This window comes from Coffea arabica, chromosome 2e (genome assembly GCF_036785885.1).
Source record: "Coffea arabica cultivar ET-39 chromosome 2e, Coffea Arabica ET-39 HiFi, whole genome shotgun sequence".
Taxonomy (NCBI): domain Eukaryota; kingdom Viridiplantae; phylum Streptophyta; class Magnoliopsida; order Gentianales; family Rubiaceae; genus Coffea; species Coffea arabica.
The window spans coordinates 21,408,478-21,421,867 of record NC_092313.1 but is presented as its reverse complement, the minus strand read 5'-3'; the positions used below and the strand labels follow the sequence as shown (position 1 = coordinate 21,421,867).

Here is a 13,390-nt window from a genome sequence, read left to right as displayed (position 1 = left end):
ATAGATAAAAAGGAGACAAAGGACATATACTGGACCTTTGTTCTTATACTAGGGATAATTTCATGAACCTCCCATGAGATTTTGACAATTTCACTTAACACTTCTAAGGTTTCAAAAATTACACATATCTCCCTTGCTCATTTAAAATGACAACACTAATCTTAACATTCTAATAAATCTCTCTTGCATGCCATGCCTATACAAAAGTATGGGTTTTATAAACTTTTTTTCCTTTTTCCTTCTTATTAATTTGTCTTATATTTCATCTAAAATTTCGAAATAACTATCAATGTTGTCCCTAATCTCTATCTGATTAAACATTTAACTAGTGACATTTTTGATAACTTTTGAACTCCTTTATTCTTTGTTTCAAAATCAACAATAACTTAAAAACAAATGGTCCAAATTCACTATCAAACTATAGTAGTTTTACCACTGAACTAGTCGATAAACCTTTAAAAAAATCAAGATAATATTTTCTTCTCTATCTTAAAAAGGATCCATATCCCCAATAAAAGCATTATAAAAACTAGCCTATTATAGCAATAGATTTATTATTATATTTGATTATTAAACAACAAATATTGACACGAAAAACTTGATACTCATTCCTTTTGTAATTATGTCAAATTACTTTACAAATATTTAGAAGAATAAATTAAACCTTATAAGACAAGGATATTTTAGAATATTCATTAAATTTTTGACACTACTTTAAGGTTTGGTTATAAAAGCGTCAAATCAAGGGATGTAAGTGTAAATTTTAAAATTTTGATGGAGCTAAGTGAAATAGTTAAAAATATCAAGGAGATTTCTGAAATTATACCTTTACAGTACTCTAGTCTTTCTTTCAGAGAAGACAAAAGAGAACTTTCACTTATGGATATTTTCGTACAGGAATCTGCAAAACACAAACAATTGCGCTGAAAGATTTAAAGCTCCCATATCTCGATCTCATTTCCCGAGGTGCGGTGGTTGTTTTGTCCTTGAAAATTTTGCCTATTTAGTCCTTCAACCTTTTTTTTTTTGCGTAATAAATAATCAAATACGTAAGAGTATATAAATTTTGGGCGCCAACTGAACCGAGAGGTAATTTTGAAATCAAACAACAACTATGGACTCAGATTAATTATTCTCGCTATTTATTCAATAACATTTTCAACCAATACTAATGTAATATAATGGGTTTGAATGCACAACGAATCATTAGTCTAAAATGTTACAGAAAAAGAAGCGCTAACTTTTATTTTATTTTTTTTTATGATATGCGCGTATATGACTTGAATATGTGTTACACAAAATTGCAGAAAAGTGTACACAAAATTAAAGAAAAAGTTAGACATATTTTGCCTGTCCGCCGTTATTGGAGCAAGAATATCCTAACATCTTGCAATGTCGTTCACAATTCTTGGCCGGCGTTTTCTCAAATCATTTTTGCAACAAGCAAATAGTGGTAGGACATGGCAGTCATCTCCGTTACCTCATGACACCACCGCAGTCGGTGGTTTCAACCTACCACGAGTGATTGTCTTTAGTGGTTTTTAATCGAGTTAACTTTTTATATACGGATAATGTAGTGACTTTTTTTATAAGATAAATTACATATAATTCTCTTGTGATTTTGTATAATGTCAGATGATTCTCTTAAGGTTTCAAAATAGCCATATATAATCTTTTATAGATTTATGTAAGATTGAAAATGGAAGAAATGCACAGTCAATAACAGTAATTATATGAGATGCGCTCCAAAAGTGCCATGTAATAATACACAAAACTATAATTTAAATTTGAATTCATATTATATAGTATATAAGAAAAATTGTACACTAAATTTAATTTCTATCCGTGGACAATTGTTGGATGTAATAATTGTAATTTGTGCAGCATCCTTTAGGTGTTTCAAATTGTATAGTCACAATTTTGTATTAGAAAGTGGCCACATAGCATGACTTGCTCTCATCATCGCTTTAGTTCTCTTTGTAGTGACGCCTAATGATGCTTTCATGCTCTCTTTAGTGGTCCAAAATTTTAAAGATGGAAGCGACTTTATTAGCTAAAACGAAACGGTATTAGGAATTTTATAAAAAAATTATGTCAATTGAACAATAAACAAAAAAAAAAAGATAGTTTGTGATACATTTTGATGTACTTGCCATGCACTTTGATTTTCTTGGCAGAGTCCGTAGTGTTTTTTTTTTTTTTTTTAACTTTTTTCGGGTTGATGAAGAAAGTAGAGATACTAACTATTTCCAAGTTCGTACCTTATTACTTTGAACGAGTGGTCTACTTTATATATTTTTGAGGAGACATTCATCGCACTGTTTTTTTTTTTTTCCTTCAGTGGGTATCCAACTGCATTGGCAACCGACTAGTCCTCCACTGGGCCCTGACCCCCGCACCACCAAGAAGCCAGAGATTGTTAAAGAGGGCAGATTGGACCACATGACCTGGGGCCTCATGAGGTGATCCCACAGCCAGCCGATCTGCACCTGGGGTGCATTTATCGCACTGTTAGAGTACAGATTTTTTTACGCAAGTATACTAGGTTTTGATGAATACAGGTATCATTAGTGTTCAAGAGTTCTCAACTCTTTGGACTAGGACCGTTTGAAAAAAAAAAAAAAATTCCCCTAGGCTCATCCATGATCCATGCCCGAACCTTTCCAGGCTGATTTCTAGGACCCAATGAACCAAGCAGTTTGGATTCAAAGAATCGTTTGGGGCCTTTAAAGAAATTACAAAACGAGGCCCGGGAATAAATGAGTTCCGTGTAGAACTGGAATTCATAGCCTCATACTGCTTTTCCTCGTGCCTTCGCTCTTCTTTATAACTGCTATTCGGTGCTTATTCACATACCACTATGTCCAAAATTCATCCCAATACACCTCCCCTTTCAAATCCCCAAAAAAGGGAAAAAAAAAAAACAAGTGAGTTTTCTCCAATTGCAGAATTTGGTAAAAGGGTTTGTTCTCCAGTTGAATAGTCTCTGCGAATTTTGATTGATTCACGCTTCAATCGGTACCCTCTGTTTCTTTAATTTCATTCTCATCGATAAAGAATGATCATGGCATTTGAATTCTCAGTGATTTTGGTTTTTAATTTTTGTAGAAGCTAATAAGCTGTGAAATTGAATTGGGTTGCTTGTGTTTTGTGTTACTACTTGAAAACTGAAGCTGATTTGAATATTTGAGGTATTTTGAGTTGCATGCAACAATCTCTGACATGGAATGAAAGGTTTAAATTAAGTTAGACTAGTTTAAAATGTCAGCAGGGTGAAAGAAAGCTTCAGAAAATAGAGGGGGAAATGGGAATTCCAATGAAACAGTAGTTCATGGGTAAATATCGTAAAGATTAATCATTTTGTTTGTGGGATTATTGATTCTTGGTATTTGAGCTTTCCCCATGGTGCTGATAGCTAGGAAAAGTTTAAAACTGAGAAGAAGGGACCAAAAAAAAAAGGAAAAAATGAAAAGAAAAGAAAAGAAAAGAGAGAGCTAAATGATTTTATGGCGGTCAAACTGCCCAGATTTAAAGCATGCATGCCCTGTTTTATGGCGGTCAAACTCCAGGAGTATATACATCAGCTTTGGACTTACTACCACATACTTTTGGGGTTTAAAGTGAATGGTTAAATTCCAGCATTTTAATTCTCTTTTAGATTTATGTATAGAAACTTGATTGTTGTTATTAAGTTTAGAATTAATTAAATGGTGCAAATTAATTGATTTTTACATGCTTTTCACGTCTGTTTTGTGTTGCCTTGATGTATACAAATAGCTGCATTAGCGTCTTGATCTCCTCTGTGAACTCCTCCTTACTGGATAATTTTCAAGTTTTTCGTTGGAGTCTGGCTCGTTTGTATTTGCATATAGTTTGTTTGCGTGAGAATTTCTATTGTTCTGATTATATGGGCATTTGGGTGGCCGTCAGTCTAGCTTCATCTTTTTGATGCTATAGAAATACATATGTTCAATTGGTTGCTTGTTGTCAAACAAGAATGAGCTGCCAGTGTTGTTGACAATGGGTTGAATTTATACTTTCTTTTCTGAAAATCTCAAGGGCCTTGTACTAATTTGGGCTAATATATCTTCCTCTAGGTAGGTAAGACGCCTTAAATCTGGAGAATGGCCCTGACTGGAAAGAAAAGGAAAAGGCGACTCGAGCAGCTCCCTGGTACTGGAAAAAAGAGTGGCTGGAACTGGATTGATGTACAGCAGTCGGAATTTGAAACAGCAGCAGTGACCCTCTTTGTAAATTTTCCTATACTTGAACTCCCTGTCAACCTAATTTATGATATACTTTCCAGACTTCCATTGAAGAGCATATGCTGTTGTAGACTAGTGTGCAAAGCATTCCTTGACCTCCTCGCACAACCTTATTTTGCCCAACTGCACCTAGCAAAGACTTCTCTCACCACAGTTAGCTTGGCTCTTCAGAAGAATATATTCCAGCAGGGGCTTCTTTGCTTCCATTTGCTCGACATTGATGAGGTCTCCAAAGGTGCCCCTTGTAGCACGGCCTGTCATCATGACATTTGTCGTGCTCGCAGTCCATCCCATCCCTGTCGTTCGTTAACCACGCAGAATGCTGATTTCTACTTTTCTGCAAGGGAAGCTGTTATAGTTGGATCATGTAATGGGCTGCTCTGTCTATATTATGCGTTACAAAACGCTTATGTCATTTTAAATCCTATTCTGGGCGAATATGTGGTTTCCGGTTGTCTGCCTTCATCAACACCGGCCTATACATACATGAACCATTCCGGATTTGGCTTCTGCCCAGGCACTAGGCAGTATAAGATTGTTCGATTCATGTGTGTAACATATGTTGTTGGTTCCTTAGTATTCACACCTGAAACAGAAGTAATGGTAGAGATACATACACTGGGCTCGACGTCCTGGAGAAAGATATACAATGTTCCTTGTCCCAAGATTCAGGGATCATTTGATCCTCTTCTAAATGGCTGTTTTCATTGGATTACTACTAGTTGCAATCCTTCTGACTTAATTTGTTCACTGGATTTGGAGAAAGAATGCTTCAAGCATCTTCCAACACCGCGTCACTTTAGTCAATCGTATGTCAACAAAATCTCCTGGATTACGGTAGGCATACTAGGAGGATGTCTCTGTCTTTGCTATGTTTACGAGGATAATCTTTTCGAGGCTTGGGTAATGAAAGATTATGGTGTGAAGGAATCATGGACGAAAGATTTCAGCATCACCATAAACTTCTATTCTGGCTTGCGCTTGGAACATTTGAACCGCCCCATCAAATTCCTGAACAACGGGGACCTGTGGCTCGTCTCCGACAATTCTGTAGTTTCATACAGTCCTCGAGCAGGAACTTTCAAAGATTTTAAGGTCCTGGAGCCCTGGGTCACCGAAGTTGTTGTCCACATTCCGAGTTTCATATCCCTCAAGCATGCATTACAGGGCAATAATTTGGAGGTGAAATATCTGGGAAGGGCGAGGCCGGCAAAGATATCAGTGATTTGATGTCCTTCATCCCCCGGTTCGGTTGAAGAATTAAATCAATACTCAGAATATCTCCATGACAACATGCTCAAAGTCACTATCAGTGATCTAATGCTTGCTACCGTTTCTTATTAGGATCAATCAACGGGTCATCAAAGGTAGATTGGCATCTTGGCAAAATGTATGTAATATAGCCAATAGAAGAGGGTGGTGAATTTGGAGTTCTTTATAGATTAGATTAGATTTGATTTGATAATTAATTATTGAGAAATTTTATTTTATGATAGCGATGATGAGATCATAAGTAATTTATCTTGGCTTTGTGACTTTAAAGCTAAAGAAATTGGAACTAGAAGTGTCCATTTATCCAAGGATAAAAGTCTTTTTTTTTTTTTTTTTGGTGTTGAAAGTTCTCACATTATCAAGAGCTTAACACAACTGCGCCTGGACCAAGAGGCGGAAAGTTTTCTGAAGTTTTGAGTTCAGGGGTAAGGGATGGTGGCAATGTGATTGTGAACCACAGTTCCAATCCACAATTTTCCGTTCAACTCTCTCACTTCACTGACTAGCTTCATCACTTTGCCTTTTCTGTCTTCAAGAACATCCACAATCTCTCCTTTCTCGTTGAAGAGTGAGATCACGGTGTACATCTTCATCCCAACCATCCTGGCCAAGTACCGCATTGGAATCGGTAACCTGAAATATACGTTTCTCATCCAGGGATTTCGAATCAGAGTCTCCTGTACCTTCGTTCGACAACAATCTATTGCCACCCAGAATTCCCCTTTCTCATTTATCCTCACGTTATCTGGGAATCCGGGAAGGTCTGCAACAAGCTCCCTGCTGCCTGATTTTGGACCCTCCAGCCACAGTTTCATTAGCCTGTCATGCACGAAGTGTTAATGAGTTTGTAGGGTTTCAGTTACAGGAAGGGAAATTTTACATACAAGAATTTTAGTGGCCTTACTAACCTGGAATTGGTTGTTTCAGTGTAGAGGAGAAAGGTATGGTCTTTAGATAATTGGACTCCGTTAGCAAATGCCAGGCCATCCAAGACCACATGAGTTGTTCCAGTTGGAGGATCATATCTTAGGAGTCGACCGGTAGATTCTCCTTCCAGTAGTATGAAGAAATGCTTTCTGCATTCAGCAGGGTGTTTAGTGTTCAATCACATTTAAACAACAAAAAGTTCATTTAGTGCACATACAAATTATAGTCATCTTTTATTTAGTTAAAACAAAAAAAAAAAATTGCTGGATCTGCTGAACTTACACTCTATTGTATCTTGTACTGGTGTCAGTGAAGAAAATGGATCCATTTTTATGGATGTCGAGATCGTTGGCAAATAGAATGGGCTTGCCTCCCACCTGAGTTGACAAAGGAGTGGCAATTCCTCCTTCAGGCCCCACTACCAGGAGACCAAAGTAAGCATCTGCAATGTATAGCTTCCCAGTTTGTTTATCAAACCTTAAGCCAAGGGGTCGGCCACATTTTGGCTCATCCTTCCATTGCTTGCTGCTTGTTGAATCTTTTCCTTTAGCACAGAGTTTCTCAGTCCTTTCAAGTGAAGGTCAAAAATTAGCACTTAGCAGGGACAAATCCTAAATTAATTAGTTAAAACTAATTAGCATAATCAGGTATGTTATTTGCAGAGGTCAATCCTTGATCATATTACTCCTGCTCAGATGATAATCTTGACATGAACTAGCAGTTCATATTTGCACTGTTAAGCATTAAACTAAATGTATAGAGAACTGATGGTCAAGCTTGAAGAAAGAAACATGTTTCCTAGGTTCTTTTGCTGCAGTATTATTATCTAGTGTGACTTAGTCAATGCTGCAGATGTTACCATAAAGCTTACCAGTTACGAGTTACTAATGCAAATGTTTCCCATCCTGCATCTTTCCCCATCCACCTTACAATGCGTCCATCAGCCAGACCAGTGTAAGGGCCACGACCCAGGATATCGAACTCCAAAGACTCGGGTCCAAAAATTTCATCTACAAATTCCAGATTCCCCTCTCCTAGCCGGCTCCTGTTGTCTCTAGGCCAACTCTCCAGGACTTGCTTGTATGGTGCAACATCATTTTTCACAGGCCTAAAATCAATCCCTCCTACAGGACTTAAATCCAAAGGGTCCATCACTAGGAACCCTACAGCCAGAACAAGGAACAGCAGATAAGGATGCTGCAAAAGCAGCTCATCTCTGAGTTGGATTCGCTTCTCCATGTTGAAACAGGATCGATAAATTTGACTATGTGTGTATGTGTGTTTTGTCTGCAGGAAAGGAGGAAGAAGGGTTATGAGGGTTAAATCATGAATGACGATGATATTCAATTTTCCTATGAATGCATGCTTTATCTGTGAAAGCATATCGGTTTAGGGATAGGTTGCTGGTTGTTGATCATGTCCTTGGCATTGGTTGTTGAAACTTTTTGTAGTCAGTACAACAGCAGAGGTAATCTTTCTTTTCTGGGGAAAATTCCAGCCCATTCTTTAATCATCCTGCCCTACTGTCTATTATTTCACATTTCTCATTGGTGTTGAAGTGATCAGCAAACAGCTTTATTTAAAGGTAAATGAAGGGGTTCTCTATCGCATAACCATGAGACTGACAAGCCAGATTCATCCACAATTCATTATTTGGCTGTCACAACTTAATTGAGGAGGAAACAACTGATAATACCCTTTTAACATTTTTATTATATATGATACCCTTTGGATTTTCCAACTATATATTCTGAGTTCAAAATATATAAAAAAGAGTCAAACATAAAAAAAATGCCCAAAGATTAATCCACTAATTGTAAGCTCTTAACAAGGTTATCAACATCCTCTACATCTTCAGCATTTTGGCCTGCCAGATAAACATGGTTGCCTGACAAAGCGCCTTTCTTTGCCAAGTTATTAGCAACCAAGTTTGCTCCTTCATAAATATGATAAATGACTGTGTGGAACTCCCTGAGCAAGTCAAGTGCTCTGCTCAGAGATTCATGAACTTCTTCTGGAATTTCGTGTTGGCGTTTGTTAGCCCATTGAATGACCCGAATATCATCTCCCTCCACGATCAAATTTCTTGTAACCTTAGGGATCTTTAACAGCTCTGTCAGTCCAAACATCAATGCCTCAACACAGGCAGTAGTTTGATCCACTTTGCCAAGAGCACCTCTATATATCAGTATAGGTTCCTTAGAGTCATTGTGACAAATGCCACCAAAACCACCAAGATTGTCTCCATTATTAGAATTTCTTCCTCCAAAATTCAGCTTTATCCATCCCCTTGGAGGTGGGCTCCAAGAACACCGGTACCTACGGGGACCTCGATATGCTCCATTCAGACCAGACCAATCCTCTTTGGGTGCATCTTCTGTAAAAGGTTCCCTGAAATACTCTTCTGTACACCTGTAAAAAAACATATTTATAAATACCGTTGTTAGCATCATGAGGCTAGAGTAATACTCAGATGTAAGAGCAACTCGAAACCACAAATATTCACCAAGGTTTAGAACAACAGAAATCAGTTCATGTCTTAGGGTCAGGTTTATTCATTGTTACACTCTTATCAACTCCAGATGGAAAAGGACCGCCAAAGATTCATAAGAGGATAGCCAGTTTTTATGTGTAGAGCAACAACTCTGATGCAATATTAATTAGATTGAGCAACTAATTATGGATTATTTCTGAAAGCAAATTAAACTGCTTAAAAGGATGACGATACTTACTTGTGCTCCCAGTAGAAGTCAGTAGGCTCAGTCATGTCTAGCTCCCTTCGACGTTCTAACCGAATTTTTGAGAGTTCCCCATCCTCATCTATTCCAAACAGAAATTTGCGTTTATAATCAAATCTTGCAAATACAAGTGCAAGTTCATTCCTTGAAACCAAAGAAAGAAGAGGAGAAATACCTGGTATGAGCGTCTCCATATCAAGTTGAGAATCTACCTCAAAAAAGTGGAAAGCGAAGTTGTCAAAGATGCCATCATAGACACTACCATAATTTAGTTCTATGAATATTTCCTTCGTGTGGTTCTGGATGGCATATATAAAATCAACTGGGCAACCAAAAAATTTAATTTTGGAATTTTTGACCGTTCGGCATCGACTACTACTTTTTGAATCAAAACTGACGCCCAAAATAATGAGCAGATTGATCCGAGATGGGCACCAATTCGCCCCCAGCAATTCACCCACCATATCGATTTCGGCATGGGGCATGTAAAAGAGTGTGGGTTTCTCAACTTTCCTTCTGCACCTTTCGTTGACTGATAGAACTTCACATCCTAATTCTTTCAAGACAAGAACGTCTGCAGGGGAGAAAACGGGATCGTACACTTGTATCCTCTCAATCCACCAGCAAAAATCTTGTTTCAGTAGCAAGGCAATGGCTAGTTGATGGTGAGGAGAGAAATTAAACTCCAAGCCACCTAAACCATAGATAACCATCTCCAACTGAGAATGATTAGGCCCCAAGACCCGCTTGAGTTGGCTCTGGAATGCATCTCCTTTAATCTGCTCGGTTAAATTGGCGTAAAATTTTGATTCTTTGACTTGTTCCATAGCAATTCTGATCTCCTTCAACAACCTCTGGGCTTCATCCTCGACCGAAAGGTGGTCGTACAATGACCTAGTTGCCTTGTCAACTTCATCATCAATTTCCTTCGGTTCGAAGGATCTGATTTCATCTCCAGCAAAATCAACCCCTTCAGTTGACATTTAATTTATTGCTAGACGTACACCAAGTAAAGCTGCTGGCACCACAATTGTCAGAAGTTGCAGTCCCGCCAATGAACTAAATATGATCAGCAAAATACAAAGTAAATCTACAGAGTTAATCAAGTAAATATAAAGACTTAATCTTTAGCAGGGAGGAATCCGAAAGTTGGGAGGTTTTGTTTCCATTATTCACTTAGGAGTCGGAGTTTTCTGACTTTGTTTGGCAAACTAAGGGAAAAAAAAAAACCTTACGATTCACAAAAAATGCTAGATACATTAATGTGCAAACTGGTATTCGATATCAATTTTTCAGTTGATTATTATTTCCTCTGTTTGATTATCATTTTATGTGATTTTGGCAAAGCTGGTATCTAACCATGCAGCATTGTTTGCAACGCAAGAAAGAAGTGGAAAAAGTCTACTTCCGTCGCCTTTCAAATTAGGGTTAGAAGCATTAAACCCCTTAAATTTTATCCACCCTTAGTTGCAGTTTGCTCCCCTCAACTCAATAAATAGGCACTTTGTTCCCCTATTTTATGTTTCAGGACAAAAGTATCCATTCCATAATAAATGTTACTTTATTTCATTTTTTTCTCCTTTTTTGTCTTTTTCTACTTGTCTTTCTTCCCATCTCTCATGTAATCCAATAATTTCTGTTCTTTGCAAATATTATCCATACGTTAATTTTAATCTTTTTAAACTTATTCTTTATTTATTTCTATCTTTCTTGCTTTTATATATTGAAAATAATAATTATCATAGGGTCTGTGCCATGACAAAGTATGTTATCTATGCACATAAAGTATTTCAAATATTATTTAAATCAACACATCTAGAGTTTAGAATACAATAATTTTTAATAACAATAGTAAAAAATTCAAATCATAATAACATAACAGTTAATAAACTATATAAAAAAAGAAACTAAAAATATCAGTTATTTTATTTTTTTGAGAGATACCTTTATATATTAAGTAATTTAAAATTTTAGTTTACTAATATCTTTTTAAATAGTCGAATTGCTAGAAATATACATTTTTTGATTATGACAGATATATACGAGTTTTTTACGCTATATAGTTTGTCTTGAATTTTCTAATAGTATGAATGGAAAAAGCAAGAATGAAATTGTAAGTTAGTCCTTAAATTATTTTTCTAAAGCCAAAATAGTCCTTAAACTTTATTGTGAGTTAGTTTAGTTCCTCAATTATTTTTATGAAGCTATAGTCCTCAAACTTTATTATGAGGATACGGGGCAGGAGCGGTCCTCAGAAGGACCGCTCCTGAACGGTCCCCTCACAGAAAGAAAGGTAAGGCCAGAAATAAACCACGTCAAAAGGCTTCAGTTTGGCCCAAAACGACGTCGTTTTATTAAGTGAGACAATAAAAAAAATGGTTATGCTCTGCTGACCGTAACGGCAAGAAACGGAACGTTATGACCACTAGTAAGCAAAGTCCCGCCCAAACCAAAATGAAAAGCGGCACTTAGACTCCCACCCAAACCAGACGAAGCAGTTGCATGCGAAAAGCCACGAAGGGAGAAATAAGAGGGGAAAATACGAGATTGGCAACACTCTCCGGCGTGACATTGCGAAAAGCTGTGGAAGTGCAACATTGGATACTGAAAAAATAGCAAGGAGAAGCAAGAAGCGGTGGAGTGGTGGACAAATTTCTGGTGATTCGGATTTGTTATAAGAAGAAGAAAGGTGAACCCAAGGTTGAAGAGCGGAAGATCGTAGGCGCGGGAGTAGTGAATGACCGAAAACCAGTCAGGTATTCAAATTTTTTTGAGGCCTACGATGATGCAGTAACATGTGTGATTTGACATGCTTGTTGAAGGACCTTACTTGTGGATGTTGTTGGCGTACAGTAGGATGATCGCTTAGAGGGATATCACGTGAGCACAATTTTGTGTATAGTAATGAGTAAGTGCAGCATGATAGGAGTATTATAAGTTAGTTTTTGAGCATGACAAGTGAGAGTGGGAAAGAAGGGGGAAATCGTGCGGCACAACTGCTTGAGAAAATGTGTGCATGGGTTCGATAGTTAGTATTGAAAAAATGGATGCAGATTATAATTGAAAAAATGTTATCATGAAATTGGGATGGCGTTTTTGGGTCTTGAATGGTGTAAGTTTATTGTATTAGTTCGTGTGCACGAACACAGTGTTGGATAATTGTTACATGTTGTGGTTGAACAGGTACATAGAAATAATAGAGTTCAAATGTTTTGTACTGAGTTGTGCGTCTCATAGTTGCTAATGAAAATGTTATTTTGAAATTGGGATGGCGTTTTTGGGTCTTGAATAGTGTAAGTTTATTGTATTAGTTCGTGTGCACGAACACAGTGTTGGATAATTGTTACATGTTGTGGTTGAACAGGTACATAGAAATAATAGAGTTCAAATGTTTTGTACTGAGTTGTGCGTCTCATAGTTGCTAATGAAAATGTTATTTTGAAATTGGGATGGCGTTTTTGGGTCTTGAATAGTGTAAGTTTATTGTATTAGTTCGTGTGCACGAACACAGTGTTGGATAATTGTTACATGTTGTGGTTGAACAGGTACATAGAAATAATAGAGTTCAAATGTTTTGTACTGAGTTGTGCGTCTCATACTTGCTAATGAAAATGTTATTTTGAAATTGAGATGTCGTATTTGTGTCTTGATTGGTGTAAGTTTATTGTATTAGGGCATGTGCATTAACACAGTGTTGGATAATTGTTACATGTTGTGGTTTAACAGGTACAGAGAAATAACAGAGTTTTAATGTTTTGTACTCAGTTGTGCTTCTCATATTTTCTTTTACATTGATGTTACAGGTTATTGGTTTACTTGCATAAAGAGAGACAAGTTTCTAGGTTGGAAGTGAATGAGTGCGAGAGTAGGTTATAAGTTGGCAATATGAGACAGACGGAATAACAAATCATGAGGTTTAGCATAGTTAGTGTGGAATAACGGTTAAGAATCTTACTAGTTATTGTAGGTGCACATCATGTTGGATAGTCATTACACGCAGTCATTTAATAGTGACACTAGGAGAAGTGCACTGTAAAATTGGATGAACAATGACGTAAAATTGTTTAACGGGTTTGTTGCTTCATTCATATTGTTGAAGAGGGTGATAAATAAAGGAGAATGTGATTGAATTGAACTTGATAGGCAGGGGAATAGATTATGAAATGACTAAATGAGGGATAATTAACC

At 37.0% G+C, this 13,390-nt stretch overlaps 3 protein-coding genes across 4 annotated transcripts; 1 reads left to right on the top strand and 2 right to left on the bottom strand.

Annotated features, from left to right (window-relative positions):
• The first annotated feature begins 2,810 nt into the window (after positions 1-2,810).
• LOC140036880 (F-box protein At3g07870-like) lies at positions 2,811-5,870 on the top strand. Of its 2 annotated transcripts, none has more exons than XM_072079913.1 (2): positions 2,811-3,018; positions 4,102-5,870. In XM_072079913.1, the coding sequence occupies exon 2, from the start codon at positions 4,125-4,127 to the stop codon at positions 5,493-5,495; it is 1,371 nt and encodes a 456-aa protein (XP_071936014.1). In that variant the 5' UTR covers positions 2,811-3,018; positions 4,102-4,124; the 3' UTR covers positions 5,496-5,870. The 2 variants fall into 2 exon arrangements, with proteins under 2 accessions (XP_071936014.1, XP_071936013.1); XM_072079912.1 differs by having other exon boundaries at positions 2,813-3,018; positions 4,098-5,870.
• Positions 5,871-5,875: 5 nt separating this feature from the next.
• LOC113731962 (protein STRICTOSIDINE SYNTHASE-LIKE 13) lies at positions 5,876-7,819 on the bottom strand. The gene is made up of 4 exons (XM_027257514.2): positions 7,336-7,819; positions 6,747-7,031; positions 6,446-6,613; positions 5,876-6,356 (listed from the first exon to the last, which is right to left on the bottom strand). Exons 1-4 carry the CDS (start codon positions 7,701-7,703, stop codon positions 5,957-5,959), a joined length of 1,221 nt encoding a protein of 406 aa, XP_027113315.2. The 5' UTR covers positions 7,704-7,819; the 3' UTR covers positions 5,876-5,956.
• Positions 7,820-8,154: 335 nt separating this feature from the next.
• On the bottom strand, positions 8,155-10,484 carry LOC140036879 (uncharacterized). Its single transcript, XM_072079911.1, has 3 exons — positions 9,378-10,484; positions 9,197-9,284; positions 8,155-8,876 (listed from the first exon to the last, which is right to left on the bottom strand). Exons 1-3 carry the CDS (start codon positions 10,183-10,185, stop codon positions 8,267-8,269), a joined length of 1,506 nt encoding a protein of 501 aa, XP_071936012.1. The 5' UTR covers positions 10,186-10,484; the 3' UTR covers positions 8,155-8,266.
• Between the last annotated feature and the right edge of the window lie 2,906 nt (positions 10,485-13,390).